Source organism: Rhipicephalus microplus, chromosome 3, assembly GCF_043290135.1.
Source record: "Rhipicephalus microplus isolate Deutch F79 chromosome 3, USDA_Rmic, whole genome shotgun sequence".
In the NCBI taxonomy this organism is placed as follows: Eukaryota; Metazoa; Arthropoda; class Arachnida; order Ixodida; family Ixodidae; genus Rhipicephalus; species Rhipicephalus microplus.
The window spans coordinates 51005106-51032685 of NC_134702.1; the positions used below are offsets into that span (position 1 = coordinate 51005106).

Sequence of the window (27580 nt, forward strand, 5' to 3'; positions counted from 1 at the left end):
GAGTTTTATTGCCGCACGCCACATTTCTCGAGGTCAGATTTTCATGAGGCAGTTCATCATCATCATCATCAGCCTGACTACGTCCACTGCAGGACAAAGGCCTCTCCCATGTTCCGCCAGTTAACCTGGTCCTGGGCTTGTTGCTGCAAATTTATACCCGCGAACTTCTTAATCTCATCTGCCCACCTAATCTTCTGTCTCTCCTTAACCCGCTTGCCTTCTCTGGGAATCCAATTAGTTACGCTTAATGACCAGCGGTTATCCTGTCTACGCGCTACATGCCCGGCCCATGTCCATTTCCTCTTCTTGATTTCAACTATGATATCATTAACCCCCTTTGTTCCCTAATCCACTCTGCTCTCTTCTTGTCTCTTAAGGTTACAACTACCATTTTTCTTTCCTTTGCTCGCTGCGTCGTCCTCAATATAACCTGAACCCTCTTTGTAAGTCTCGAGGTTTCTGCTCCGTAGCTAAGTACCGGCAAGATACAGCTGTTATATACCTTCCTCTTGAGGGATAGTGGCAATCTACCTGCCATAACTTGAGAGTGCTTGCCAAATGTGCTCCACCCCATTCTTATTCTTCTAGTTACTTCAATCTCGTGGTTCGTCTCCGCGGCTATTACCTGCCCTAAGTAGACATAGTCTTTTACAACTTGAAGTGCACTATTACCGATCTCGAAGCGCTGCTAACTGCACCTGCCTAACTGCATAAGGCAGTTAGGCAGGTGCAGTTAAGGTAGTGAGTACAGCCATACGGAGGGATTCCGCATGGCCTAGTCAAGAAAGAACACAGATATAGCAGTCTGCAATTGTGAAATTCCTTAATTATACTAAGATGCGATCGATTCAATTTGTTAAAGAAGCCCTGGAGAGCTGTAGGCACAGCGTTTCAACAAACAAATGTATACAACGTAGATGCCGGTTGTATAGGGATGTGTGTGCTAATATTCTATCTGCTCATAAGACAGAGCTTGGCAGGAGGAAACCTCGAGAAGGCTGGCGTGTTCACCTGGCGGCTACTTACAGCCGAAGTATATGGTCCAGCGTATGTGGAAGAAGCTGGTGTAGAGCATGTTGACGGGGAACATGGCCGCCAAGTACTTCGGGTAGCGGTCGTCAAAGAGGTAGTCCTCCAGCGTCACCCAAGGCTTGCTCATGGCGAACATTGCCATCCAGTAGAAAGCGGCCAGCAACATTGCCAGCAGCGCTACCAGCGGGCGAGTAAGCCGAGAATCAGCTATCGCTCCCCGACATTATTACAGAGGAAACAGGCTGCTACCGTAAAAGGCTAGTGGTAGTGATTCTTGCACCGTTCAAACTGGGATAACAGTGACAAGGCCAACAGCACAGACAGACAGACAGACAGACAGACAGACAGACAGACAGACAGACAGACAGACAGACAGACAGACAGACAGACAGACAGACAGACAGACAGACAGACAGACAGACAGACAGACAATAGATAGATAGATAGATAGATAGATAGATAGATAGATAGATAGATAGATAGATAGATAGATAGATAGATAGATAGATAGATAGATAGATAGATAGATAGATAGATAGATAGATAGATAGATAGATAGATAGATAGATAGATAGATAGATAGATAGATAGATAGATAGAATAAAGAAGGAAAAAAGAGAGGTGCATCAGCGATACGTCGGTGACGTTGCACGTATCGGAAAACAGATTGTTCAATAGCTGGATAGCGTAAGGCTGTGTGAAGACATCCACACGTCTATATGTTGCATACTCATTTCTGTGTTTGCGCTCAGTCTAATTTTAGTTGGAAGTGCCACCTGTCCTTGTCGTTGTGGGTTTCTTTACTCTGTTTGTGTTATTTCGCGGCTAGAGTACGTCATTAAGCAAGTACCAACTGAGCCAACAAACAGCCTTGATGCAGCATACATACACATGTTAAACGTAGATCAAAATATATTAAACAAGTTGAATGCAACTGAAAAAAATAGAACATTGCGTATTGCCTACAAACACACGGTATTTATAAACATAATAGGAATTTATTACATTTAGTCAAAGGAAATGTAAAAAAAAGTGCGTTGTTATACATGTCGCGAACTATTGAGACGCACAAGTGCCCCCTGTATTTCCTTTTCAACTAATGTCGTAGAATAACGTCCAAGGCCATTCACAGAGACAGCCGCGCCACTTTGTCAGTCAGCGATGCCAATTTTCAGTGCCCCTATCACGAAATTCGCCTACAAAACACATCACTCACGCCTCGTGTTGACGCAAGACAGCAGCATGACGTGCAGCGTCGTCTGGACGCCGAACAACGTGAACAGGGCGACCAGCAGGTCTCGTCGCACGAGCTGCTCATTCAGGTAAGGCGCGTAGTCCCGGACATGCTGGTAGTCTTCGAAAGAGAAGCTACCGGGCGTCACCTGGTACGTGTTGTACATCATGAAGAACACCGCCATCAGCGAGTAGAACGAGATGTGCAGGAAGGTAGAGACGAAGTGCGCCAGCCAGTACACCATGTCACTCGTTCCCATCGAGCGAAGCATCGACTGAAGGAGATTCAAGAATAGTACTCCCGCATTGAAACGCGAAAATGCGAGGATAGTTAATGCTACTACGTTTGCTTGCAGCGTATGTAGTTTGTGTCATATGAGCGTACTTTTTTACTCGTAACACTGACACCTGAACAAACACTTAGCGACGAGATGTATAGAACGACATGAAGCCGTTATGATGAGCCATTAGTCAAAGCTGCAGTCATCCCAAAGAAAAAGTGATGTGATGTTCCAGCCCTTGAGTACTGTACGTTCAGGTATACAGTTTATGGCTAAAAATAGATCGGCCATGGTCTAAAAAAAAGCGGAAAAAAAGGTGATACAGTTGAACCCATTTAGAATAGGCGCGCTCTGGGCAGCAATTCTTGTCTTTTATATGAAATGTCTCTTACAAGAAGAATACCCACATGCATTTTCTTATCAGCCCGTATTTTACTGTGGGGACACTGGTGTCTCTTAAACCCATTTGTCTGTTATACCAGTGTCTCTTATAAAGGGGTTCGACTGTATTCCCGAGCCGTCGGACTATATGGCCAGTACACTGCTGTTACCTTGCAATAGAGTTAGGGTTTGAAGTTCTAACTGAAGTGCCGTGTCAAGGTAGCAGAAACAATCGTCTCTTTGACTATCGTGCGCAAGGCTATAGGGACACACGGAGCTGATCGCCCCCGAAAATGACGTTTCGGCCCGTGGTAAAGGCTTCGTTTTAGATTGGCGTGAAATCGAACGGTTTCACCCACCGCCATGCCCGAGCTGTTCTCCTCGACAATGGTCCACACCGAACGGCTGAAGGGCATCATGTACGTGATGAGGAAACACATGCTGGCGATCACGTTGTCCATCGGAGGCGGCGTCGGGTATCGAGGCAGAGGAAACATCTGGGACGCAGCCTGCGGTCAGATTGGGAAGCTTAGTTTCGTAGTGCCGCCATGAAAGAAGGGCCACATAATTTCATTTTTTTAAAAGTAAAGTTAGGTGACATCCTCGCTACTTTTTTTTTTTGCACCAGAATGCAGTTCCTATAAACTTTTATATCCTTAACTCTGAGATACTTCAAACAAACGCTAGGAGTTCGTATTCAAAACTTTTTATTCTAAAATTTTTTCTTAAAACATTATTATTGCAAATCACGATGATGGACATATAAGCGCGGCCAGCTGGCTATATTAGGCACTAAACAAGGACAAACTACGCAAGTTAAAGTTAAAATTTTTTCATGAAGTCATCATTATTAGATTAAAAGCCCAGAGCGGGGCAAATGCATCTCACATACTTTTTTTTTTTCAATTAGGCTGGCACAGAGCTCTAAAGCCTAAAGAGAACACCTGGAATAAGGCTCCCCAGTGCGTCACAAACTGATCATTCTCAGGCTGTGGGTTTCATTTCGTTTCCTCGGAGGTATAAACCAATTGATTTTTGCATTGTAACACCTTCAATTTTATTTATACTTATGAAATCCACGAACTAATCCAAAAAAGTTCGAAAGATCTGTGGCATCAAAGAAACACTAAAGTGAAGAAAGACTTTTTTTCTATTCTTAAATTACTCTTTCAGAGTTATAATATCACCACGCTTGCTACGAAAAGACGCTCGGCAAGCGGTATGAAACACGTACGAACGAAATGCGGGGAGCGACACCATTTTGAAATTTCTGCACCAAACCCCATAAACGTCATGGCAGCGTCTGCTAGGTCCTAGGTAGCTGTTAATTGGTAACAATGACATACATTGAGCTCTGAGGGGGCCGTATATAGAGTAAACATACCAAGCTTGAGGAAATTTCGTTGAGACAATGTCACCAAAATATGACGGATGCACTTTGCGACCTGTGACGTCACGAGTGAATATTCGGCGTTAATTTTAAGATGATATCTTTACTTTATTGTCTCTTCTAATAATAAACCTATGGTGGTAAAATTAACGGCATTAGAGTTGTCAGAACAAACTTTGTCAATCTGAACCGATTGATTGTTCCCTTTTAGTGTCCCTTTAAAGGATGACCTTGTGCGACTGCCCTGACTCAGCGGAGGCTTATTGAAAGCACCGCAATTAATCTACGTCACTCAGCAGTAGAAATAACGTTTATTTGGTCCGATGTATTTCACTCACATGCACAGACGGCAACGCGTCCGTTATGTAATTTCCCAGGAGGACCGATTCGATCAAATTTTGGCACTCCGAGATCTCCCCTGCAAAAGTGAGCACAATGTTAAAATTCGGGTCGTCACTATTCCCATGTCGAGCTCCCTGACGATGCTGAGGCCTTTATTTTTTTATTTATGTATTTACTTAAGTTTGAAATAAATGCCATTATGCCTAGTTCACACTGAAACATCCGCTTTCTACAGCGACCGAAATTCCCCTGCCACCGAAACGCAGCGTCGTTCGCACTGGACGCGTCCCGCGCCGCCGAATATGCCATCTACTACGGGGCGAACGCGGGATGGATGCGCTGTCACCCGGTTGTTGTCGCGGCTCGCAAACGCCACTACGCTATCCGGTGGTACTGCTTACTTTGCTGGCAAGTGGCTGTCTTGTAATGCACGAAGAGCAGAAAAACCACCGACGCCAGCGGCGTTGGTGGGTTCGTTTTGCTCTGCAAGACCGCAACAAGCTCGGTCACGCCAACAGCAAGCTCGGTCACCTCTTTCACGAAATACGGAGGCGAAGTATATAGGCACAGAGTAGGTTAAACTCCCGTTGGTTTCAACATTCAGTTACGTGCACTGCGGCATAACAAGTGAGTAGGGCTTGGCCACCATTTTTCGAAATTCCCTGACTAACGCTCCTATTGGTCTGCGGTGACCGATTCGGCGGCAGACGCCGGCGGCCGGCAAATGAGAACGGCAAATGAGAAAGCCCGCAACTCGCAGGAAACGTTTATGACCGGACACCTATTTAATCAAACAACGTATAAATAAAATTCAGGAGAACTTGATGGGCTAATGGAATTACTATTCCTAAACACATCTGGTAAACTCTACTCATCTGTTCGTAGCATAACGCTAGAGAATATAAGCACAATGATTTCAAAGAAAGAAAGCCTTCCAGTTGACGAAAAATTCTTCCGGGATTATTCCAACCCGGAACTATAGCCTCGTAATTCCGGGCCCGTCTTTCTAACGTCCAGTCTAACGAAGATCGAGATGTGCGATCGCATAGGGCATTCCACAAAATTTTTAACACTCACCTTCGATAGGTGCGATTCGCAGCGCGTAGCCGGCCCTTCTGGTGCGCATCACGGGCGGCGACAGGTGTCCGTTCAGGTAACAGGTGTAGTTGACGCTCTTGTCGTTGCCTACCACGTTGGTGCGTACGAGAGCGCACACGCCCTTGAAACTCTCGTTCGCGCACTTGTCCAACAGCGCTTCCTCGGAGTTAACCCTGCAGAGAACGAGACACGCGTGTGTATACAGATTTACATTTTTTTCTTTTCATAACTGTAAAGCTGTTTCGCCCACCCTAATGGAGACAGCAGACATGTTCAAGTGCAGTTTGCTTGCGCTACGACGCGGAAAATGTAGCCCCCAGCTCTTTTTGGTAGAAAAGCACAATCAGGAGCTTTAGAATAACGTTTGTAGACGCTGCGGGCGTCGCCAGCATAGCGGGCGCCACACGAGTTTTAGAATAGCGTTTGCCCTCATGCGAACCACAATGCACAATCGCAGCGACACCATAGCCTCAAAACCAGCACTTGCGGCTCGTACACGCAGCCGCTATTTCAGATTTACTGCGGGCGGGCCGCCAACGCGACCGGTGACTCGCGTTACGACGCATGCGCAGTGGCCGCGACCGCACCGCAAGGGCTCGCGGTTGCGCTATTCTAAAACTCCCTAATAAAAAAAACCCGGCGTGCGCAACTCGTCCTCTCCACTTTAAAGGGCAACTGCAACACTTTTTCAAATATTCGCGCCTTACGACTTCCATATTTCGATTTGTGAGGCAATATTGCCTCACCAATCGACTGCCACAAAAATTTTGAGAACCTGTCATGCCCGAGCGGAGTTACAGGGATTTGTCGTACTCTGGAAGCTTTTTCGCACTCTTTTCGTATCAAACGTCAGACGACGCTGTCCAGGCGGCGCTGCGAAAAACGCCGCCATCAGGGCCTCCATCGCCGCGCCGGCCATAAATGGGTAGTGCACAGAGGACCGCCCGCGAGCGAACGTGCATAGGCCCTCTTCTTTCGTTGGTCTTGAGGCACGGTTTACTGAAAATCAAAGACCTGGCAAGCTTCTTTCTTCAATCCAATCTCGATTCATAAAAGTAGGAAGCTCACCAAAAGGAAAAGCGGGCACATTGCAAAAGAAGTTTCATGTATTTCCGCGTGCTGCAACTGGCTATATAGGTGCAAGCGAGCATCACATGGCGTCGAGTGTTAGGCAAGCACTACAACGTGCGTTCTGTAACGCCTAAATGCGTTAAACTTGGGCATACACATGATGCCAAAGTGATGAAGTGCATACACGAGCGATCTATGCGATCAGTGGTACGAAGCTCCCTTTATACGGCACGAATGGCCCTGATGATTTTCGCTTTGCAGTTGCATTCTCCATCAATTTCTCGCTTCCAGTCGAATGAGCTGTTTTATTACGCATGCTCGAATGTTCTGTTGACGGTTGTCTTCCGTTTTATACTACTGCAAATGGGGATACATGCATGCCCACATTCTCAGTGTACGACAAAAGGCAAAACCGATGCCTCCGAGATGGCTCCGGTAATCGCGAAGACCAACGGCAAGAAAAACCTGATTGTGGTCGCGATCATTTTGCGGGCTACCTGTATGAAGCACGTGTTAGCATTCCCTAGTTAAAGCTGAAACTCAGAGCCTTCAGAGCCCTACGTGCGTAATTATGTGTGGTGGCGACAACTTCGGATTATAGGTGGTGACGGTATGTGCGATTTTTATCGCGGGCGTATACTGTTGCACATCGCGCACCGTAGTCAGAGGATCCGTTAAGCTTCATAATCGAAGGGCAGTGGAGAACGAGAGTAATATCACTTACTCGACACATTCGCAACGGCCTGTATTTAGCGCTCTCGCCATTATGCTTTGATTGATTGATATGTGGGGTTTAACGTCCCAAAACCACCATATGATTATGAGAGACGCCGTAGTGGAGGGCTCCGGAAATTTCGACCACCTGGTGTTCTTTGACGTGCACCCAAATCTGAGTACACGGGCCTACAACATTTCCACCTCCATCGGAAATGCAGCCACCGCAGCCGGGATTTGAACCCGCGACCTGCGGGTCAGCAGCCGAGTACCTTAGCCACTAGACCACCGCGGCGGGGGCCATTCTGCTTTGAGAAAGCTGCGGAAATCAGTAACACTGAAGACATTTACGTCCGCGGCAATCCACAACGCGCAGTTTTAAGAAACAAAGTGCGGCGTATTTTGAAATGAGCATTAAAGCGGACACCCAAGGTGGCTAGGATAGTGTCGGTAGCCCCCACGCACAAGATAACCAACAGAACTGACTCTTCGTTGAGTTTCACCTCGACGGTGGTTTCTATGCGGCGCCGCGCTAGAGTGCAGGGTCTTTTTATCGTAGAGCGTGGAGCTGCTCTTGTTTTCTGCGTCGTTCAAGCGAGTGAACAAGCAAGCACTTCACGGCGGTTTGGTGACGCGTCCGACTCGCGGAGAGAAAGTTGTAGCTCTTTTTCTTTGGGTTCAATGCTCAAATAGACCTAATATTTAGCTCAAGTGTTGTTTCGTATGCTGTAGTTGCACCTGGTTGCGCAGCAAATTATGCATGGAAGTCGGGCTTTGCACTACTCAAAACTGCGTCAACAGGTGGCGCTGAGTGTCAGCAAAACTCCAGAGTCCGACGTCCATAGCGCACTGAAAGCTACATATATAGGGAGGGGGATGACTAGAGGGCAAGATGATAGACGAACCCCTTCACCAGTGAGAGTCATGACCTGAGCTCTTCTCATTTTTTTTCTTTGACCGCGCGTCTTATTTTGTATCCCTACATGGCGGAGTCGGAGCCAGTTTTTCTGCTCTTTTTGTAGCATTGATGATTGATATGTGGTGTTTAATGTCCCAAACCACCATATGATTATGAGAGACGCCGTACGTAGTGGAGGGTTCCGGAAATTTAAACCACCTGGTGTTCTTTAAGGTGCTCCCAAATGTGAGCACACGAGGCTACAACATTTTCGCCTCCATTGAAAACGCAGCCGCCGCAGCCGAGATTCGATCCCGCGACCTGCGGGTCAACAGCCGAGTACCTTGGTCATCCTTTTGGAGCAAGTATGTTACACTGGCAGAGTGAATGAGGGTGCGAGTCATGTGTTCCGGTGAGACCAGTCGGGTTTACTCTGCCGGTGGAGTGGACCGGAACTCGGCGTGACGCGCTGTAACATGATCGTCCGCTTGGGGCCGCCGCCGTCGCTTGTAATGGCCGTAATGGCGGACAACATGGCAGACTAGGCAAATCATGTGGAATTGCTTCCTTTGCTCGATAGTGACAGCTCGAGTCGGGAAGTTCCCGCACGCTCGAAGAGTTCATTGGATCGAGTTACCGACACTGACATATACGTACGAGTGGTAATTCAACCGAATTCGACAATGGAATTAGCAGAATGGGATAACTGCAACCAAGGTATCCTGGCCGACTTCCGCTTCCTCGTTTCTTCCATGCTTGCTCCAGTGGCGCGGATTGTATTCCAATCTCGCATTTGTAGGCATTTCCGCGCGCCAGAGTTGAGAGCTCTCTCACGGAGTTCACCGGCTGCTCCGACTTAGCTATTGGAATTCAACATTATTTTCAATGCGATCGCGAGCGGGCATGTGGCGGCATCGCGCGGTGCCCACGGTAACTATGCAGCTCACAGTGCTGAAATCGGCGAATGTTTGTGGGCTTAGGTATATGGCAGACTAATTTGAAAATATACCATCATTTGTAGAAAGAAGAGCAAGCGATTTCTAGCCGAATTCGTGAACTAATTGTAAATTCCAGGTCACGTGCTGCCCAATAATGGTTGACTAGTGTGTTCTTAGAAGCCTCGACTACCGATCAGCAGCGTTTTCTTACGTTGCTGAAATAGTGTTGCAGGGTCCCTTTGAGCGGAACTGGTGCCGCCATTAGTTGGGTGAATGTGCACCACAGAGAAGCGCCCTTGCGGACTGTGAAAAATGTCTATACTAGAAATGTTGGGTAACGTTCGCTATATATTCTTACGCTATTCTCTCGCGCTTACTGCTAAATCGTCATGTATTTTCTTTTCTAACTGCAATGAGCTTAGGAAGAAATCATGTCGGTTGTACGACAATCACGGGGGCACATGCAACGACAGCACAAGCAAACAGCCGAATACAAATCATATGGGAAGGTGTATAATGATTGACGGATTTTCTAAGGACTTATCTACAGCGGGTTCATTCTTATAAGGGTGTTTGATCGGGCCATTTGGTATGCCTTCATACGTTATTGCACACCGCTTAGAAGACGATATAGTAGGTGAACAACCACACGAACACAAGCGCATTCTTTCACCTCTTTCGCAGCATAGTTTTAGGCAACGGTCATTCGCACATCAATGCAAGCTCTGCCAGCAAGTGTTCTCGAGATCTCGCTGAATGTTACAAGAACATTCGACGCGAGAGCACATTCGGTAGCGTATTAGGCACGCCCTTGTCCGGCTGGAATCTTACACTGTGATCCAAATTTTCCGCATCTTGTCTTTAGGTATCCTCCCAGGGGCCGTAGGTTCGTCCACTTCGCGGCCATTTACGAACAAACGCATATATCGGTGGCGCATGTTCGTGAAACCTGCGCACAAGTGCGTTTTGCATTTACCATCAACATAAAGAAAGGCTTCTCCTTGCGAATAATTGCCTGCTTAACTAAGCATTATTACCAATTCTATTACAAACTTAGGTGAGTTAATAGGTTAAATATAAATGTGCGTAGCCGATCATCTATAGTCTACACTGAGAAGGGCAAAATGAAACTGGGCGGGCCACGTAATGCATATATAGCGCAGATCAGAGGCGTAGCCAGAAATTTTTTTTCGGGGGTGGAAGTCAGCCACACTTTATGAATGTTCATTCATGCGTTTGCATGTGTGCGTGTATATATACGCAAGCAAAATTAAAACATTTCGGTGGTGGTGGTGGTGGGGGGGGGGGGTTGTAACCTTCCAAATTCCCCCTCACCCTAGCTATACGCCCATGGCGCAGACAATCATTGGCCAGTCTGAGAGACCGAATGAATACCAAGGTAGGGTGATATTGATGAGAGCTAACAGGTAATAATACCACGGAAAGGGGACGAAAAGATAATTTGCCACCAGCAAGATCCGAACCTGCAACCTTCGCAGGTTCGCATCCTGCCGATGGCAAGTTATCTTTTCGTCCCCTTTTCATCACTTATACAAAAGTTAAAGTTACTTTTAATAACATCTCCTATACTTTCCCTGGTATTGTTGCCCCTTATTTTACGTTCAAATTGTGTCTAACGAAGAAAACGAGCCCTCAAATTTACACTTTATTTCAGCGTATAGCGTGGTTAAATTCCGAAATATCTAATCGGCTCGCGCGAGACAACGTGAATTGGAAATTAATGAGGCATACCTGGCAATGCATGCATGCTTGCGCGTTTACGTGCATTTGTGCATCCGTGTGTGTGTCGATCCCGCGACCCTTCAGCGATTTGTGTCTACAGGCTAACCACGTTAAAGAAACAATCGGTGAACTTATAAAGACCCAGATTTTTCGGTCGAGCACTGTGTAATTTCACGGCTTTACGACTTTCTTTCGTTTACGTATCTGTTGTTGCACAACCAAATATATCTAACTTCAATTATTCCAAAACCACGCTTGTACTTATATGAATTATTGCTTTTTATTATACTTTACTAAACACACATGCCCATGTGTGATTGTACCATTTGTGTACATGGACATGTATGTATATATGACTTTTTTTTTCTTCAGCTGTCCGCCGTTTGGTGTGGTGCCAGGAGTCAAGCTTCTACAGACACGCCTTTAGCTCCGGCCCCATCACGATTCGTGACACGTCATCTATTGTCAAAAACTGTAGATAAACTTTAAACTTGAACGTGGGACCCTCTCACATTCGCTCATTGGCCGCCTAATAAACGTTTTCTCTCTCACTTCCTTTAACTCCCCTACCTCTTCCCCCTTTATGCCGGACCAAACAATAAAGTTGTTCCACTCACTCACTCTCTCTCTTAGTTTGTGACGTATCGTAAACGTCAAGATAACCACACGCATCGAGGCTGCCGAAGTCACTGCAGTATTCTAGAAAAGGAAGTAGGCTCGACTCACGTCCTTTTTGCTTGATCTTATCGGCGAACACTTCTAGGACGTCGGTGGACACGTCGAGCACCAGCTGTTCGGAAACGTGGTACATGTCGAGCTGCTCGGGCGGCTGCAGCTCGCGCTCGTGGTACGCGCCCGCGCTCGCAGCGCCGGCCTTGCTGCCGGGCGGGAGGTGGGCCAGCGCGAACGCCGCTAGCGCCAGCTCGAGCACGGTGGCCACCATCTGCCGGCGGAGGCGCCGTATCCACACGTTGCGCCACACGAGCGCCAGCACCTTGCTCGCCCAGAAGAGCGCCTCCCACGTCTTCTGTCGACTGCGTTTACGCAGTTACGTCGCTGAAGCAACGTGTGTCAATCGCACAACTGTGAAGGGACTGCGGAAGGGTTCCACAAACAGCATGTCGGGTAGCAAGCAACACCGTCGCCTCCTCCCGGTATTCAAGAATCATGAGACATCTCGTCCCGCCGTTGCAAAAAAAAGTTATCAGCTGTTCCTGTAAGGCAGCACTGTGTATTTGAAGGCATAGGCGTGCTCCCCTGGGGGAAGGGGGGGGGGGGAGGGGTTCTAGAGTTACTGTATATGCCACTTAAAGGTAGCATATGGAGTAACTACAGGGGTTCTCCTACCTCCCCTATCCCCTAAGAGAGGGGAATACGAAGTCTGCCTCATGCAATGACCTCATTGGGAGAGGGGACTCTGCGATGCACCTCCATACCTACTGAAGGCGTGTCGTGCGCACGCTTTTGTATGAAGGCCATGTACAATTAAATCATACGTGTGCAGGCTACACCATGCTCTATAGCGTGATGACTTAAAAAGTGCCGACCGCGTATTAGACGATACAACAATGCAGGTGATACTCACACGAAACCCATACGTTGAGTCCCTATGCGCACCTGCGAAAGATACGAAATAGCACATGTGAAACGCCGGCTTTTACTGCGATGATAAGAAAAATCACACCGTAGCACGTGCTACTTCAAGCGTAGATTAGAACAGAAGCCTCGGCCTTAAAATGAACTGAAGCTTCAAGATTGCCCTCCTCCATTTCCCTTATATGCATGTCGACAAAGCACGTTTGCGTAAACCTGGGCGTTGATAGGAAGCGCTGCACCATCTGGGATCAGGATCCAGGCTTCGCATACAGACCCGCTGTAAGGTGTCCAGAGAATTTCCTGAGAGTAAGGCGAAGCTCGGGAGATCGGGGCAGATCCCTTCGCCTCACGTTGGGAGCAGCAAGGACTGAGGTGAGGCGTGTTGTGCAGTTTGTACCTAAAACTACAAGTGGCGTGAGGTTCACGATACGGAATCAAACGACACACGTGCAGCGTGACACTTCCTCTTCCCTCGCCACGTGACGACTTGTTCTTGTTCACCTATTGTCCGTGGCGCATACCCACTATGTGGGATTGGCCAAGAATTGAGTGGTTTTAAATATTATTGTTCAGATTTAGAATATTGTAGATATAATAGAAAGATTACCGATGACCTGGGAAATCGTGGTGCTTGATCTAATGCATATAATTATTTAAATAAGGAAACAAGTTTATTCTTAGAATAGATGAATAATCTAATTTTATACGTATATAATTTTGTAGACACGTTAGGATAATAAAACAGAGTAATTAGTCAACCTATTTGTTTCATCAATAGAGTCCCGGACGGCCGCACATACTATGGCATTAGAGAACCCAGAAATGGAAGCTCCGAAACACAAAATAACAGGCGCAGATAATTCTATATAATACCACGTAAAAGTATTTCTAAAAAAGTTTTTCGTATTTTGTTAAAACGCCTGCAGGTCTAAAAGAAACGATGTATTGTTTCAAGTTCATCACAGAAGGCGCACAGTGGCGAAGGTGCCTGAGCAGACCTGTATTTATAGAAATTTTGATTTGGTACCCGGCAACGCAGCCTTGTGATAGTTACTTCTTGTTTGCGAGTGCGGCAAAACTCTTTTCGCCAGTGACTTGATCTTTTTTTCTTTAATGAATGAAATTATCACAAGTAAAGTACACACAGCATACTTCATCAGAAGTCCGGCAAACACACACAAGCGTCAAGAACGGGAAGCCACTCTGGAACGGGGTCAAAAGTCTTGACGACACTGCGCACTTGAGCAGCTGCTTCTCGGAAGACAGATCTCGTCGACCATGGTAGCTCGGCGTGTCTATCAATCAAGCGACTTTTCCATAGTGAATAAAGTCCCAACAACATGAACAGGTCATAAGGAGTATTATCAGTCAGACTCTTTTTGAATGGGAGGAACCTAATACCATGAGCTGTGATTGGAAGTTCTTTTCTTAATGTTCTTTTTAGAATGTCCCAAAAATAAAAAGCGTCACGACAATGAATAAAATACTGACATTTGCGCTGAGCTTATGATGATGCTCCTGGGATAATTGGCACGTACCCTCTCAGCGGGATAGGCTAAGTGTCGGGCGTATCATATATGACAATCTTTATGTGGTACCAGAGGTACTACCATGAGCAGTTACTAGTAATAAATGTCAATTTTAGCACAATTTAGCGTAACCTCTCATAGGACCAACAAAGGAAATGCATTACGCCAGACGGACATCATCTTAAAACCTGGCGGCTATTCCAACCTGGGATGGTCCAGGGAACGTGAATGTCCAGCGGAGATACGTCACACTTACACCACACATGCTTACGGGCTAGGGGGGGGGGGGGGCTGAGGTGGGGGTGAACCAGTGCTTCACATTAGAACCAGTTTTAAACTTCAGAATAATTATGGTGATAGTCGCTTCGTGGTCACTGTGGTGGCTGCAATGGTTGATTCCACGATCATTGTCAGTAAGACGACTTTTTTTTTCTTTCGTCTAGTATTGTAGCCAGTGGGAGGTGCTCGCGTATGACTCAACTGTTTCCTGTAAAGGGGCCCTGCAACACTTTTCGAGCATGGTCAGCAAACGCTGCCGATCGGTAGTAGAGGCTGCGGACAACACGCGAGTTCAATGTTATAGCACTGCACGCGGCCTGGAATTGATAATAAATTATCAAAGTCAGCTAAAATTGCTTTCTCTTCCCTCGACAAACGACGGAAGACGCTCAAAAATCACACGCAGAATGCCCACCTATCAGCCATTGGCTGATTTGAACACGGCGCGCTCGGCCGTTACAGAGATCGCCACGAGAAACCGTCCCCGCTTGCGGGGACAAGTGACGCGAGTAGACTGAGCGTGAATAGACTGGTACGGTGGATGGACGTGTTTTTGAGCGCTCCTGATCGACTGCGCTGATAAGTGGCTTTGCATGTTTCGAGCTTGCCTTTATAATTAATAAGGCAGCAGTTAGAACCTTTGTAGCACTTACTACATTGTACGCCTTTTTCGCGGGTCAGTCACCTGGTATTTACTAGTTCGTGTGTGTGTTTGTTTCTTTGTTTTTCTTTCTCTTGCTACCCCGGGGGGAGGTGCACGTACATTGAACACGCAACTTTTCGTAGTCGAGTTTAAACTTTCTCTTTTTCGTAGAGCATGGTTCGTCGTACGCCGTGTTCTGTAATTATCAAGTGCGACAATTCATAAGGACGATTGGTGTCAGAAAGACATGATTAAAAAAACTGTAAAGTGTTCAGGATGCGGGGTGGGTTCGAAAATGAACCCAAGTGCAGAAGCGAATTGAGAGGTGGCTGGCGCCAAGTGTAAGCAATGTGAGGTCGAGGAAAAAATGGAGAAAATGATGGTTGCCCAGAGTGAACTGCTGATGAGAATCACCGAGTTGGGGACTGCGTAGGCGACAGAGCAAGAGAAAACGAGGGCTATGGGAGAAAGGCTGGAGTCCGCCGAGGAGGCACTAGCGATGGTGAACAAAGGAGCGGCCGACGGAGAGAACAGTAGGGCACCGGCAATCAGAACGGCGGAGAAGAAAGAGCAAGCAAGTTTGTAAAAACAGGTTCAGTCGGTTCAATGGTCGCAAGACCAAGCTTCAGCGAAGTAGTGGTGGGGCTGGGAGGGGACAAAGCAGCTGGCGTCATAGGTGCAAGAAACCCCCAGGTGCAGGACGCTCCAGCTGTAAAGTCACCGCACGTGATAATCACCGGCGAGTCGACTTTAAATTGATGCGCAGAAGCATCAAAGAGAGGGTAAGAGGTGACAAGAGGGTTGTAGTAGGGACGTTCCCAGGACGCAAGCTGGAAGCAGTCATGAGGCAAGCAAGTGCAAAACTACAGCTGATGGACGAAACCTCGTGATAATTTCAGGTAGTTTAAACTATGTCCCAAATGAATATACGGCAGAACTAGCAACCACACTGGCGAAAGGGGTCGATGACATGCGCGCCACTTCTCCTCTAGTACAGGGGGTAATATGCACGATAACGGATGTACCAGTGCATGACGGCAACCTGCAAAGAGCGGTTGTCCACGCAAACCAAGAGATATGGCAGATGAGTCGAGAGAAAGGCTTTGAGGTGGTGGAAATAAACAGAGAGGCGCATAGGTGGGGTGGTTTTCTACGAGACAGAATTCACTTTGATGGGTGGCTAGGTCATGAGGTGGGTTGGCGACTTGCAGGACGCGCAGTAGCTTTGGGGGGCGGGGGCACGCGAACCCTTCGGGCTGAGGATAGCTAGTAACGAGGAAAACAACCAAGGAGACTCTTTGAAAGGTGGTATGGACAGATACGATTCCAAAGTGGCGCCAATATCTAAGACAGGTAGAGCCCGGGGCAGAAATAGACGTAGCCAGGAGGGCCGAGTAAATTCACACGTAGGGTATATTAACATGCAGGGTAGCGGGAACAGGCTGAATTGGGAAGAGCTAGAACAACAGCTAAGGTAGGAGAGGCCGATGGTATACGGTTTGGTAGAAGCACATCTTAAGGACATGGAACAACCTCCTAGAGAGAGAAACGAGAAGAAAGGAAGGAAGGGAGGTTAACCAGATGGACAACCTCCTAACAACCTCCTAACAATCCGGACTACGCGTGGGAATATTGTAGTATAACAGAAGGCTGCAGAAAGGGGGGTGGTATTGGGGCATTCATTCATAAAAGTACAGACTGGCAAAGGTTCAAGCAGGAGTGCAAGGAACATTTATGGCTAAAAGGGAAAGTGGCAGGTCAAATGACACTCCTTAGTTTAGTGTACTTGTGGACGGGAGCAAAGGCCAGAGAGGAAAACCAGGCAATGGTAGAGTGTATATCAAAGGACATTCAGGAGTTAGGAAGAGAGTGCGAGATAATTATACTAGGAGATATGAATGTGCACATCGAAGATATAGATGGGTATACCGACCCGACAGGCAAAATGATCATGGATATGTGTGAAAGGCTTGATTTGATCATTTGCAACAGTACCGAGAAGTGTGAAGGGCAAATAACATGGGAGGTAGGAAGGCTGCAGTCGACGATAGATTTTGCACTGATGTCACATAGGATGTATGATAAGCTCAGGGGAATGTACATAGATGATGGTGGCTCCAGAAGTCTGGGTAGCGATCACAAACGTATCAAGCTAAGTTTTGGAAGAGCAGTGAAAGTGGGAAGGAGACAAGATGAGCAACTACAGGAAAATTTTTATCCAGAAAGGCAAATTGAAATAGCCACTAAACAAATTGAGGAAGTAATCACGGAGGATAATAAAACAGTGTGCACATACACGAATCTAATTAGACTGTTCGAGCTAGAGCTTGCTAAGACGCGTGACAAGTCACCCCGGAAAAGAAGACACAAACCCAAGAGTTGGTGGGATGAGGAAGTTAAGAGAGCCATAGCGAAACGGCAGGAAGCCTCTAGGGAACACAGACATGCTAAGCAGCGGGGTGAACCGACAGATGATGTTGAAAGAAAATGGCAAACCTTTCTAAGCTGTAGAAGGGATGCATCCTTTCTGACCAATGAAAAGATTAGAAGAAAGGGAGCCCAGTCACTGGCAGAAGTACATAAAAAGATAGAAAGGCAGCTGCAAAATTTTGGAACCATCTAAACTCCTTAAGAAATGAGACGAGCCTAATCCAGAGGTTTGTGACTACAGCTAGCCCAAGGTGCTAGGCTAGAAGGGGACGAAGCTATTGAATATATAAGAACAAGGGTGACAGAAAAATTTCAACAAACAAGTGCCTTATGCACCACAATGAACAAGGATGAATCAAGTGGCACAGTGGCTCTATTTTCACAACGAGGGTGGGAAAGGGCTGAGAAAAGGGTTCCTAGTAGTACAGCAACAGGCCCAGATGGCATTCCAATTATGCTTATAAAGACATTAGGTCCGAAGTCTAAGCAGGCTTTGAGAGAGGCAGTGAGCAAACTAATAATCGATGGTGAAGTTCCCGATGGATGGAAACTTAGCAGGATGAGCATGATCTATAAAGGAAAGGGGGACAAAGCTGACATAAACAACTACCGTCCTATAACAGTGACATGAGTGGTCTACAGGCTGGCGATGCAGATTATAAAGGAAAGACTGCAGGCATGCATAGAGGATAAGGGGGTGCTGGGGTAACTGCAGAATGGGTTTCGGAAAAACAGGAGGTTGGAAGACAATCTGTTCTCACTGACGCAGTGCATCGAAATAGCAGAAAAGGAACACAGGCCCCTGTGGCTAGCATTTTTGGATATCAAGGGAGCGTACGATAGCGTGGTTTAAGAGGAATTGTGGGGAATACTGGACACACTAGGTGTGGAACATGTAGTCACTAATCTTTTAAAGGATATCTATAAAGGTAACAAGATAGTTATAAAGTGGGAAAAACATGTATCCAAGCCCACAGAGGTGAAACGGGGACTTATGCAGGGGTGCCCACTGTCACCCTTGTTATTCATGATTTCCCTACAAGGATTAGAGGCCAAATTAGAGGGAAGTGGACTTGGCTTCAACCTCTCTTTAGTCAAACAAGGAAAACTTATTGATCAGGCACTACCAGCATTAATGTACGCAGATGATATAGTGCTAATGGCCAACAACAAGGAAGATTTGCAGAGATTGATGGACATCTGCGGTAATGAGGGAGATACGTTAGATTTTAGATTCAGTAAGGAAAAATCAGCAGTCATGATTTTCAATGACAACGAAGGTAGTGAGCTTAGGATACAGGACGTCACGCTAGAGATAACAGATAAATACAAATATCTGGGCGTATGGATAAGCAATGGGACCGAGTACCTGAGGGAACACGAAATATACGAGACGACTAAAGGTAACAGGAATGCAGCAGTGATGAAAAATAGGGCACTGTGGAATTACGATAGGTATGATGTTGTGAGAGGAATATGGAAAGGGGTCATGGTTCCTGGGCTGACGTTCGGCAATGCGGTCTTGTGCATGAGATCAGAAGTTCAAGCAAGATTAGAAATTAAGCAACGTGGAATAGGTAGGCTTGCTTTAGGAGCTCACGGGAATACACCAAATCAGGGAGTACAAGGTGATATGGGATGGACATCATTTGAGGGCAGGGAAGCTAGCAGCAAGATAAAATTTGAGAAGCGATTGAGAGAAATGAAGGAGGAGCGTTGGGCTAGGAAGGTTTTCAGCTACTTGTACATGAAGAATGTCGATACAAAATGGAGGAAGCGAACCAGGAAATTGACTGGTAAATACTTAGAAAACAGCAGGTGGCCAAACCAAAAAGAACTATCGGTCAAGAAGAAAGCGAAGGAAACGGAGACTGACATGTGGAGAATTGGCATGATTAAGAAGTCCGCACTAGAGATCTATCGAACATTTAAGCAGGAAATTGCCAAGGAAAGGATCTATGATAATACTCGGGGTAGTTCTCTACTGTTTGAGTCCAGGACGGGAGTATTGCGAACCAAGACATATCGGGCCAAATACGAAGGGATAGACACAGTATGCAGTGCGTGTGGAGAGGAAGAAGAAACTGCTGAACACTTGATAATGTTCTGTAAAGGGCTTCACCTTATAGTTCAGGATGATGGCGCAGAGTTTTTCAAAACACTGGGGTTTAGGGACAGGGAGGGCAAAATAGACTTTAAGCGGGTAGACTTAACTAGAAGGAGGTTATCTGATTGGTGGCTAAAGTTAAGGCACGAGTGAAAATTAAACCCTCCACTGCAAAGCACGAATCCTTAACCTGAATATTTAAAGAAAAAAAAAGATAAATCTAATGGTTAGTTCATTAAGTATTACGGCTAGGTGGCGTTAGCCGCCGCCCAATCTAAAGGGTACAGCCACATCCATCCATCCATCCATCCATCAATCTATCGCTGCGCCCCATAACCATTGTCGGTTGCCTACAGTGGTTAGTACCCCCCCCCCCCCCCTTGCCTCCTCGTTTGTATAGTGGTTTAGTTACCCGCCTGTCACGCGGCACACTGGGGTTCAAGTCCCAGACCTAGAGCGATGTTTTTGTTCTCCATTTACTTTTTTATTATTGAGCCGAGCTTTTATTGCTTGATTTTGTTTAGGCACTCAACATTACAAAGTGATCCAGACTTCCACCGACTTGCTTTTATCCTCGTAGTGGTGGCAGTGGTTAGAAGAGCAATTTCTGCAGCCCGGTAGGGAGCACGGCGCCGTGCCAGTTTGTTTCGCCTCGTTCTCCTATGTGTACCTTTCCGTGAGACCACCACCTCATTTTTTCCCCCTTTCTTTTTTTCTATTTTCCTTGACGGCGCTTTATTGGTGGCGGCGCTTTATTGGTGGCGCCAGTGCATGCGCGTTCCCAAGTAGTGCTATTGCCCATTTGCACGTACGTCGCATTCATGCTCGATCTTTAATTATTGATGCCACGACACTTGTGGCCTCCAGTACCGGCCGTTTTCGCGTACGTCACGCAAGCGTATCATACTTAATCTTGCCAACACGATCGCGATATAGACGCCCAGGGGAGGAAAATGCACTCATTTCTGCCAACCATGCGGATTAACGAACCAACAGCGCAGAAATCACCTGCAGATGAAGCGATCCACGTGTAACCACAGCGTTTGTCAGCAACTTCCAAACGCTATACTCTGTCCCGTCAACAAAAAGTTTGATGTCTCTATGCTACTGGCTTCCCTGCCTCACCCGACTTCCCAAGGAGAAACATCGCGATTCCGCGAATGTCGACAAGCTTGAAAGTTGTCTGGAGGGAATAAAGAAACAACGACGCTGCTTCTCAATGTCCTCGCTATTGTCCTAGTCCTCTACAGCACTTCCTCTCTTAAAAAAACAAATAAACGACGAAAATAGTTATGGCTGGACATGGGCACGTGCTGCATTGTACATGTCGGCTTATTCTAAATAAAAGAAGATGACCAACTAAGGTTCGAGCATGTGCTCATATTTCTTATGAAAACTCAAAAGAAGAAGAAGAAAAATTCTGAACAAAAACATTGTTGACGAGTTGATTTCCCGCATGACAGGCGGGTGTTCTGAATCACTATAAAAACAAGGAGATTTCCTACACCCTGTAGCAATTCCAACTACCAACGAGTGGGCTAGAAAAACAAATTTTGTTTTCATTATTTACATTCCAAGCGCTTCTCGTCCCCGCCGTAGTCGAAATTTAGATACAGATCTGTGGCTTTTTTTTGTTTTTTTTAAGTGAGACAGGGGCCAGCCAAGCATTATGTATGATCATGCGTCAAACTTTCAGAGATCGATTGATTGACATGTGGGGTTTAACGTCCCAAAACCACGATATGATTACGAGAGACGCCGTAGTGGAGGGCTCCGGAAATTTTGACAACCTGGGGTTTTTTGACGTGCACCTAAAGTTGAACACACGGGCCTACAACATTTCCGCCTTCATCGGAAATGCAGCCGCCGCAGCCGGGACATCTTTCAGAGGAGGACGTGAAACTTCCACCCACCCCACTTGCCCCCAGCTACGACAGTGCTAGTGTGCAAACAAAATTAGCAATAAAGCCTCGTCAGCGCATTTCTCATTATATTAAAAAAATCTTTCAGAGGAGGACGTGAAACTTCCACCCACCCCACTTGCCCCCAGCTACGACAGTGCTAGTGTGCAAACAAAATTAGCAATAAAGCCTCGTCAGCGCATTTCTCATTATATTAAAAAATGATAATAAAAAAAAACTCCCCGTCGGGGAATCGAACCCCGGTCTCCCGCGTGACAGGCGGGGATACTGACCACTATACTAACGAGGAGAGCCGTCCATTGCGTTATTTGAGACAATGAGATCCGTTACAGTTTACGAAAGCACTTTTTTCAGACAGGTTTTTATTATATGTTCTTTACGACTTGCTGGTTCGCAGACGGGATGAACAGTTGTAGTATGTGCTATGTGGCTTTGGTGTAATTCAGTGGGGCTCCATTCTGGTGGTTGCACTTCACATGCTCCCGTATCGTCTGTCATGAAGTCAAATGAAGTAACAAACTCAGCTCCAGCAGCTCAGAGACTATGGAGGGCTGGTGGGCAACTTCTTCCTGCCAAAATATTTCATGTGCAAAACAAGGGAGAGATTGTCAAGCCGCACGTAGACTCCTGCACAGGAGGGTGGTGGATGACTGTTTTTTTTTTTTTTTTTTTTTTTGGCAGAGCTCGTCCTTGCTGCAGCGCGGCTCAGTTACTTTAAGAACTGTAAGGTTACGTTTATGACACAGTACCTGAAATGTGTCCTCCGGCTCGGTCATGGACGAATCATTGCAATCGCACTGGCTGACGACTTTTTCCGGTTGAGTCGGAAAGATATAACTGGGCTGCAGCAATCAAGATTGAAAATGCGGTCGTACAAAATACTTGTGAATTTTGGGACGGCAAAAACAGCTGAACTCGATCGGGAACGCCACCCTAATTTAAGTCACTTTTTTTTTTTGCATTCGAACCCCTAGTTAGTGAATAGAACAAGAATGAGTTGAGCTAGTTAGTACGTACTTATGTTAAAAAACTGGGCGTACAAACACGACAGGAGTCTAAACAACACAAACCCTAATCAACTAACTCGGCCCAAGTAGAAAATGAGATTGGTTGACTTTAGTTGTCAATGTCATCAAATTTGTAGTGAAGTTTCATGCAATCATAAAATGACAACTAGTCCTGTACATTGCGGTGATCAGTGCCACTAAATACTATGGTAGACTCGTGTTGAAGGATCATACAAGAGCATGTGATCGCATGTGTTGCAGGTGGTGGCGGACTTGCATTGCTCTTGGTGATCTTGATGATGGGTAGTGCATGGCAGTATAACTCTAGGATTCTAGAAGAACACATAACCTTCACCAATTAAAACAGGTATTTACATAGGCACAACGAAGGTGCAGATACAAGCTAAGCAACGTTACAGTTAAGGCGGAGCCAGGGGCCCCCGAAGTATATCTGAACTGCGGCGGGGACGTTTGTTGGCAGGAATTTATATATGTATATGTGTGTATGTGCAGTACAAAAAAAAAAAAATGACGACAAATGTATGAAACCTAGTTTTTACTAACGTTTGGCAGGCGGGCCTGCCTTCAGCAGAGTATATATATATAGGGTAATTAATACATACCTGCTTTTGCTAAGGCGAGAGAAGGAGGGGGAGGAGGTCGTAGCAGCTGTTAGAGGGGGGCATGCTCACTTCTAACTTATGGGGGCGACATTTCTAACTGGGGGGTGGGGGGCAGTGTTCAGGAGTTCCTGGGCGGAGCCAGTAATAGCAGCCACATTCACCTCGGACGCATGCAGTGCAGCTCCAGAGTAAACCCAGGTTAAACCAACGAGCCCAAACACAAAAGAGAAAACTGCGCAACTTCGACACACATGTAAAAATGCACCATTTCACTCAACCAGAAGTTTCCAAACAACAAGCCCAATTTGAAACCCTCCAGAGGAAGCTTCTTCATTGCAGATTAAATATATGCACACCTAGGGGAGCTTTATCAGGACTCCAACTACGTCAATATAGCTCATGCAGATTTCAGCTGTTTAAAATTCAGCACTTACCTCAGATGTTTGAAATTGAAGGAATACTCAAAGGAGGTAAGCACAAAAGCAGTTAAAATAATTTGCTATAGTAGCCCTTGCAGGGTTGTTTCAGTTGACATTTGTAATGGCAACTGAAACATTGTAATGTTGGTGTACATACACATGCTGGCAATGATTACCGGCATGTGTATCTACACCAACATTACAACACAGAAGGCGGAACCTGGACAAATTGGAAGTTGTGCTAGCTGGCTCAATCTTGTACACCAACATTACAACACAGAAGCCGGAACCTAGACAAATCAGGAGTTGTGCTAGCTAGCTCAATCTTAACGTGCAAACATACAGGACAAGACAGAACCTGTGCCCGTGGTGTGAACAAACTACACACGACCACGATGCCACGTTTATTCAGATAAAGGATTAGCTGCTAATATAACACAGTGACGCGTTCTGTTTGAAAACAAGAAAGCTGGTCGGTACTAACACTGTGGAAGATTCTAGGCACCCTACTTCAAGGCACAAATGTGGTCAGCAGGCACAATTCCGCATTTATTTCTGCAGCTCCGAAACATCAGCAGGTGCAAGATTTGTATTCAGGGCGAAGCCTCTCCTCCCTTGCTCACTGAGATATTTGGAGCGAAGAAAACATGAAATACATGAGCATACTCCATAAATACTTTCACTGGAGACTTCACACACACAACATTTTGATGACGACTTGGAGGCAGCACGGGTCGGATCGGGCGACACTCTCGGGATAAACTCAACGACTTACCATTTCTAGCACACACCTAGCAATATCCCAGTAGTACTACAACACGACAACACTCCATCAGTTGGCATTTGATGATGCAGCTTCTACATTGAACTCGCCACAGAGAGCACCTTAGCTTCCGCATAGAACACTTTGCTCTGATAATTTACCACAGGTCAGCAAAACTCGTGGAACTCACTCAGAGTCTCATTAAATATATTCAGAGCTTTGATCTCTCGGACTCAGACTTGCAAAAAAATTTTTCTTCTACTGGACTTACCCGGACTTAAACTCACCAAAACATTACTCACTTGGACTCACTCAGACTCGCAGCTCGATCCAAGTCCGACTAAGTCGACTCATAACTTCGTTTGCCTGGAATGAGCTTCTTCGACCTCGGTGTGAATGTTTTTTATTAACAAATATCTCACGTAATCGGAGCTCTTCCTGGCGCCGTTTCACAATGCAACTTTGAAAGCAAGATTAGCAGCGAAACACGCAGTGAAACTATGCACACGCGCACGGGGTCGAAAACGAAGAGCAAACAACATGGACACAGATACCGTGGAAAACTAATCGGTAAAGCGCTCTCCATATGTAGCGCGGTCCCATATATGTGACGCTAACTAAAGGCGTGGCACTGCCAACACGCAAAAGTAGTTTTTTTTTCTGTTGGTTTGGAGTGGGGGGGTGGGGGGCACACCCGCGCATGCGAGCGAGGCGGCGAGAACGACGGCAAAGCCGGCTCGTAGAGCTCAGGCTTGCTGGACGCGGCCGACGTGCCCGCCGCCACGGCTTCGCGCTTCAGCGGCAGCGGGGCAGTCGCGAAAGATGCATGTTCGTACCAAAATGCGGAGCGAAATTCCTCGATTGTCCGTGACGAAAATTGTTATATCAATGTTGTCTCCCACTGTTATTATGCAACTTAGAGGTCGCAAATACATGTGCTTCTATGGAGCGACGACGGGGAATGAGAAAACTTCGTTATATCAAGGAATTCGTTATATGAAGGTTCGTTATAAGCAGGTTTAACTGTACCAATATCTCACGTAATCGGAGCTCTTCCTGGCGTTGTTCAACACTGCAACTTCGAAAACGAGTTCCGAGCGCTTCTAAACCAGTAAGGTCATTTTTCTTGGAAGAGCTGACAGCATAAGATATATTTACCAAGAACTTCTCTGGAATACTTGGTCGAGGGAAGGTCAAGGCACGTCCTTATGTAATTCACGCCTCTGATTAATAAATATTCAAATGGTGTACAAACGAATCCAGACAAGGCTGATAAAAATGCTGAAGATGACTAGATAGGGCCTTAGGTTGGCAAAAGAAAGTGGAGCTCAATCACACTCACTCAACAAATACATATTGCGCTGTGGACTCATTCGTACTCAGGCTCAACAAAATTTTACTGAGCCGAACTCACTTAAACTCAGACTCATGGCTTGATCTGAGTCATGGTGAGTCAGAGTGAGTCGACTCATGAGTGAGTTCGCTGACCTACGGAAAGTTTAACCACACGCCATATTTACTCGCATAATGAACCCACCTCCCAGCTTAGTCCTTGAAAAAAGGAAAAAAAAAACATTTTTTAATGTATCTGTTAATTTTAATTCGGTATGATAACCAGTGCCGTTCATGATCGAAACGTCAAATCAAGCTATTAAATTGCAAAATAACAATGCAAAAATGTCAAAACATAGTTTCAAAACTAGGCTAAACAGTTGCGAGCAGCGCGAGCGCGGATGATGTTAGTAAAAATTTGCAAGTCGCACCTTTTGCGGCAAATCGCCCTCTCTCAAATGCAGGAGAAACTTCTTTGTTGATAGCGTCGTGCAAGCACAACGGCACAAAAACAAAGCGCGTGGCCTCTGAAGGCGGGCGTGCAGCGTAAAAACATGCCGCGTGCCTGCCATCTCGAAGGCCATGCAAAGCACAACCGCACCCACTGTGCTGACGGCGTGTCGTACACAATGTTTGTGCACCGCCATACGACACTGAGTTCGTCGCATTCGTTGTGAACTTGGTTTCGACACCTCCTGCACAGGGTACCTTCGGCAGGTATGCTAGCTACACAGCTGGTTGCAAACAGCATGTGCTCAAGCATAGGAACCGAGCGGCTGGACCACACTTCTGTGTTGATTCGTGCGAATTTGTTACAGGAGAAAACAAGAGCTTCGGGCTACAAAAACGATTCGTCGCACATTTCGTGGGCCAACACAAGCAACACCGTCATGCAAAATTTTCGCTGTTATAACTCCCGCCACTTTTTTTTTCTGCCGCGTAATGAACCCTTCCCACAAATCAACATCAACATTTCTGAAAAAAAAAAAAAATGGTTGTTTCATCACGTGAGTGAATATGGTACCTCACGTGTGATAGTGCACTGCATTTTTAGCATAGCACATGTTGTAATGTGCCTGATGCAGCCCGATAAATAAACAGTGGTAACTACAACACCTAATACCTCAGGACATACAGTCAAGGTACCACAAATACCACAATATGGGCAATAGTATCAGCAGTGAACCCACAGATCATTTACCCAGGGCGCGAGACTGACTGCAACAATGTTAGGACACATAAAAAGCATGCTCTTTTGAAACAAATGTTAGTCACATCCAAAGTTCTAAATTGTAAAGCTAAAAACAGCTCAAACCTGAAGCAATTTTTTTTTCTATTGGGTAAAGGTTGACGGAAAAGAAGAAAGCGTTCAATTGACATAAGGGGAATACTATACATGCTTGTTGGCCTACAAACACTCTGAAAAAGCGACAAACATGTCAACATGCGACAGTGTTCGTGCTCTCAAGAAGAGCACCACATTTGGCTCCATCCAACCAATGCAACATGTCCATAGCACACACTGGCACTCGCAGAAACATCACACCAGACTCTTGGGCGACGAAAGCCCATCAGGGTGCGGCACTAGGTGTGGTTGTTCCGCCAGTGTCTACATCACCTTGTGACTCCAATTTGTTAATTTCAGACTTGTACTTGTCGATAGTCTCCCTGGCCACTTTGAGGCGCTCTTTGAGGTCAGCCACTTCGAGACGAATTTTGTTTTTTGCCTGGAGAATGGAATGCAGCGACTTCTCTTTCTTCTCTTCGACTGAAACACGGCGTAATAATTTCTCATGAAACAACCTTAGA

At 46.2% G+C, this 27580-nt stretch overlaps 3 protein-coding genes and 1 non-coding gene across 7 annotated transcripts in view; all 4 read right to left on the minus strand.

Moving 5' to 3' along the window:
- Positions 1–1198, minus strand: part of LOC119161456 (ATP-binding cassette sub-family A member 13) — a 31501-nt gene extending 30303 nt beyond the window's left edge. The window contains exon 1 of the mRNA XM_075887843.1: positions 1027–1198. Within this exon, the coding sequence (XP_075743958.1) occupies positions 1027–1198 (172 nt within the window). The remainder of the gene's footprint in view (positions 1–1026) is intronic.
- A 918-nt stretch (positions 1199–2116) lies between these two features.
- On the minus strand, positions 2117–12241 carry LOC142802797 (uncharacterized). Its single transcript, XM_075887844.1, has 7 exons — positions 12237–12241; positions 11848–12155; positions 10210–10327; positions 5737–5930; positions 4656–4735; positions 3287–3436; positions 2117–2540 (listed from the first exon to the last, which is right to left on the minus strand). Exons 1-7 carry the CDS (start codon positions 12239–12241, stop codon positions 2241–2243), a joined length of 1155 nt encoding a protein of 384 aa, XP_075743959.1. The 3' UTR covers positions 2117–2240.
- A 9603-nt stretch (positions 12242–21844) lies between these two features.
- On the minus strand, positions 21845–21916 carry TRNAD-GUC (transfer RNA aspartic acid (anticodon GUC)). The gene has a single exon. It is a non-coding gene; the product is annotated as a tRNA-Asp (tRNA).
- A 2114-nt stretch (positions 21917–24030) lies between these two features.
- Gas41 (YEATS domain-containing protein 4 Gas41) overlaps positions 24031–27580 on the minus strand; it is a 150820-nt gene continuing 147270 nt past the window's right edge. For all 4 annotated transcript variants that reach the window (XM_075889559.1, XM_075889558.1, XM_075889557.1 and 1 more), the window contains one exon: positions 24031–27539. In XM_075889559.1, coding sequence (XP_075745674.1) covers positions 27343–27539 — 197 coding nt within the window. In that variant the 3' untranslated portion in view covers positions 24031–27342. The remainder of the gene's footprint in view (positions 27540–27580) is intronic.

Excerpts from the sequence above, each read along its gene's own strand:
- LOC142802797 (XM_075887844.1), bottom strand. Across the intron at positions 4,736-5,736 it reads GCGAATCGCACCTATCGAAG|GGGAGATCTCGGAGTGCCAA; the intron begins GTGAGTGTTAAA and ends TCACTTTTGCAG. Across the intron at positions 3,437-4,655 it reads ACGCGTTGCCGTCTGTGCAT|GCTGCGTCCCAGATGTTTCC; the intron begins GTGAGTGAAATA and ends ATCTGACCGCAG.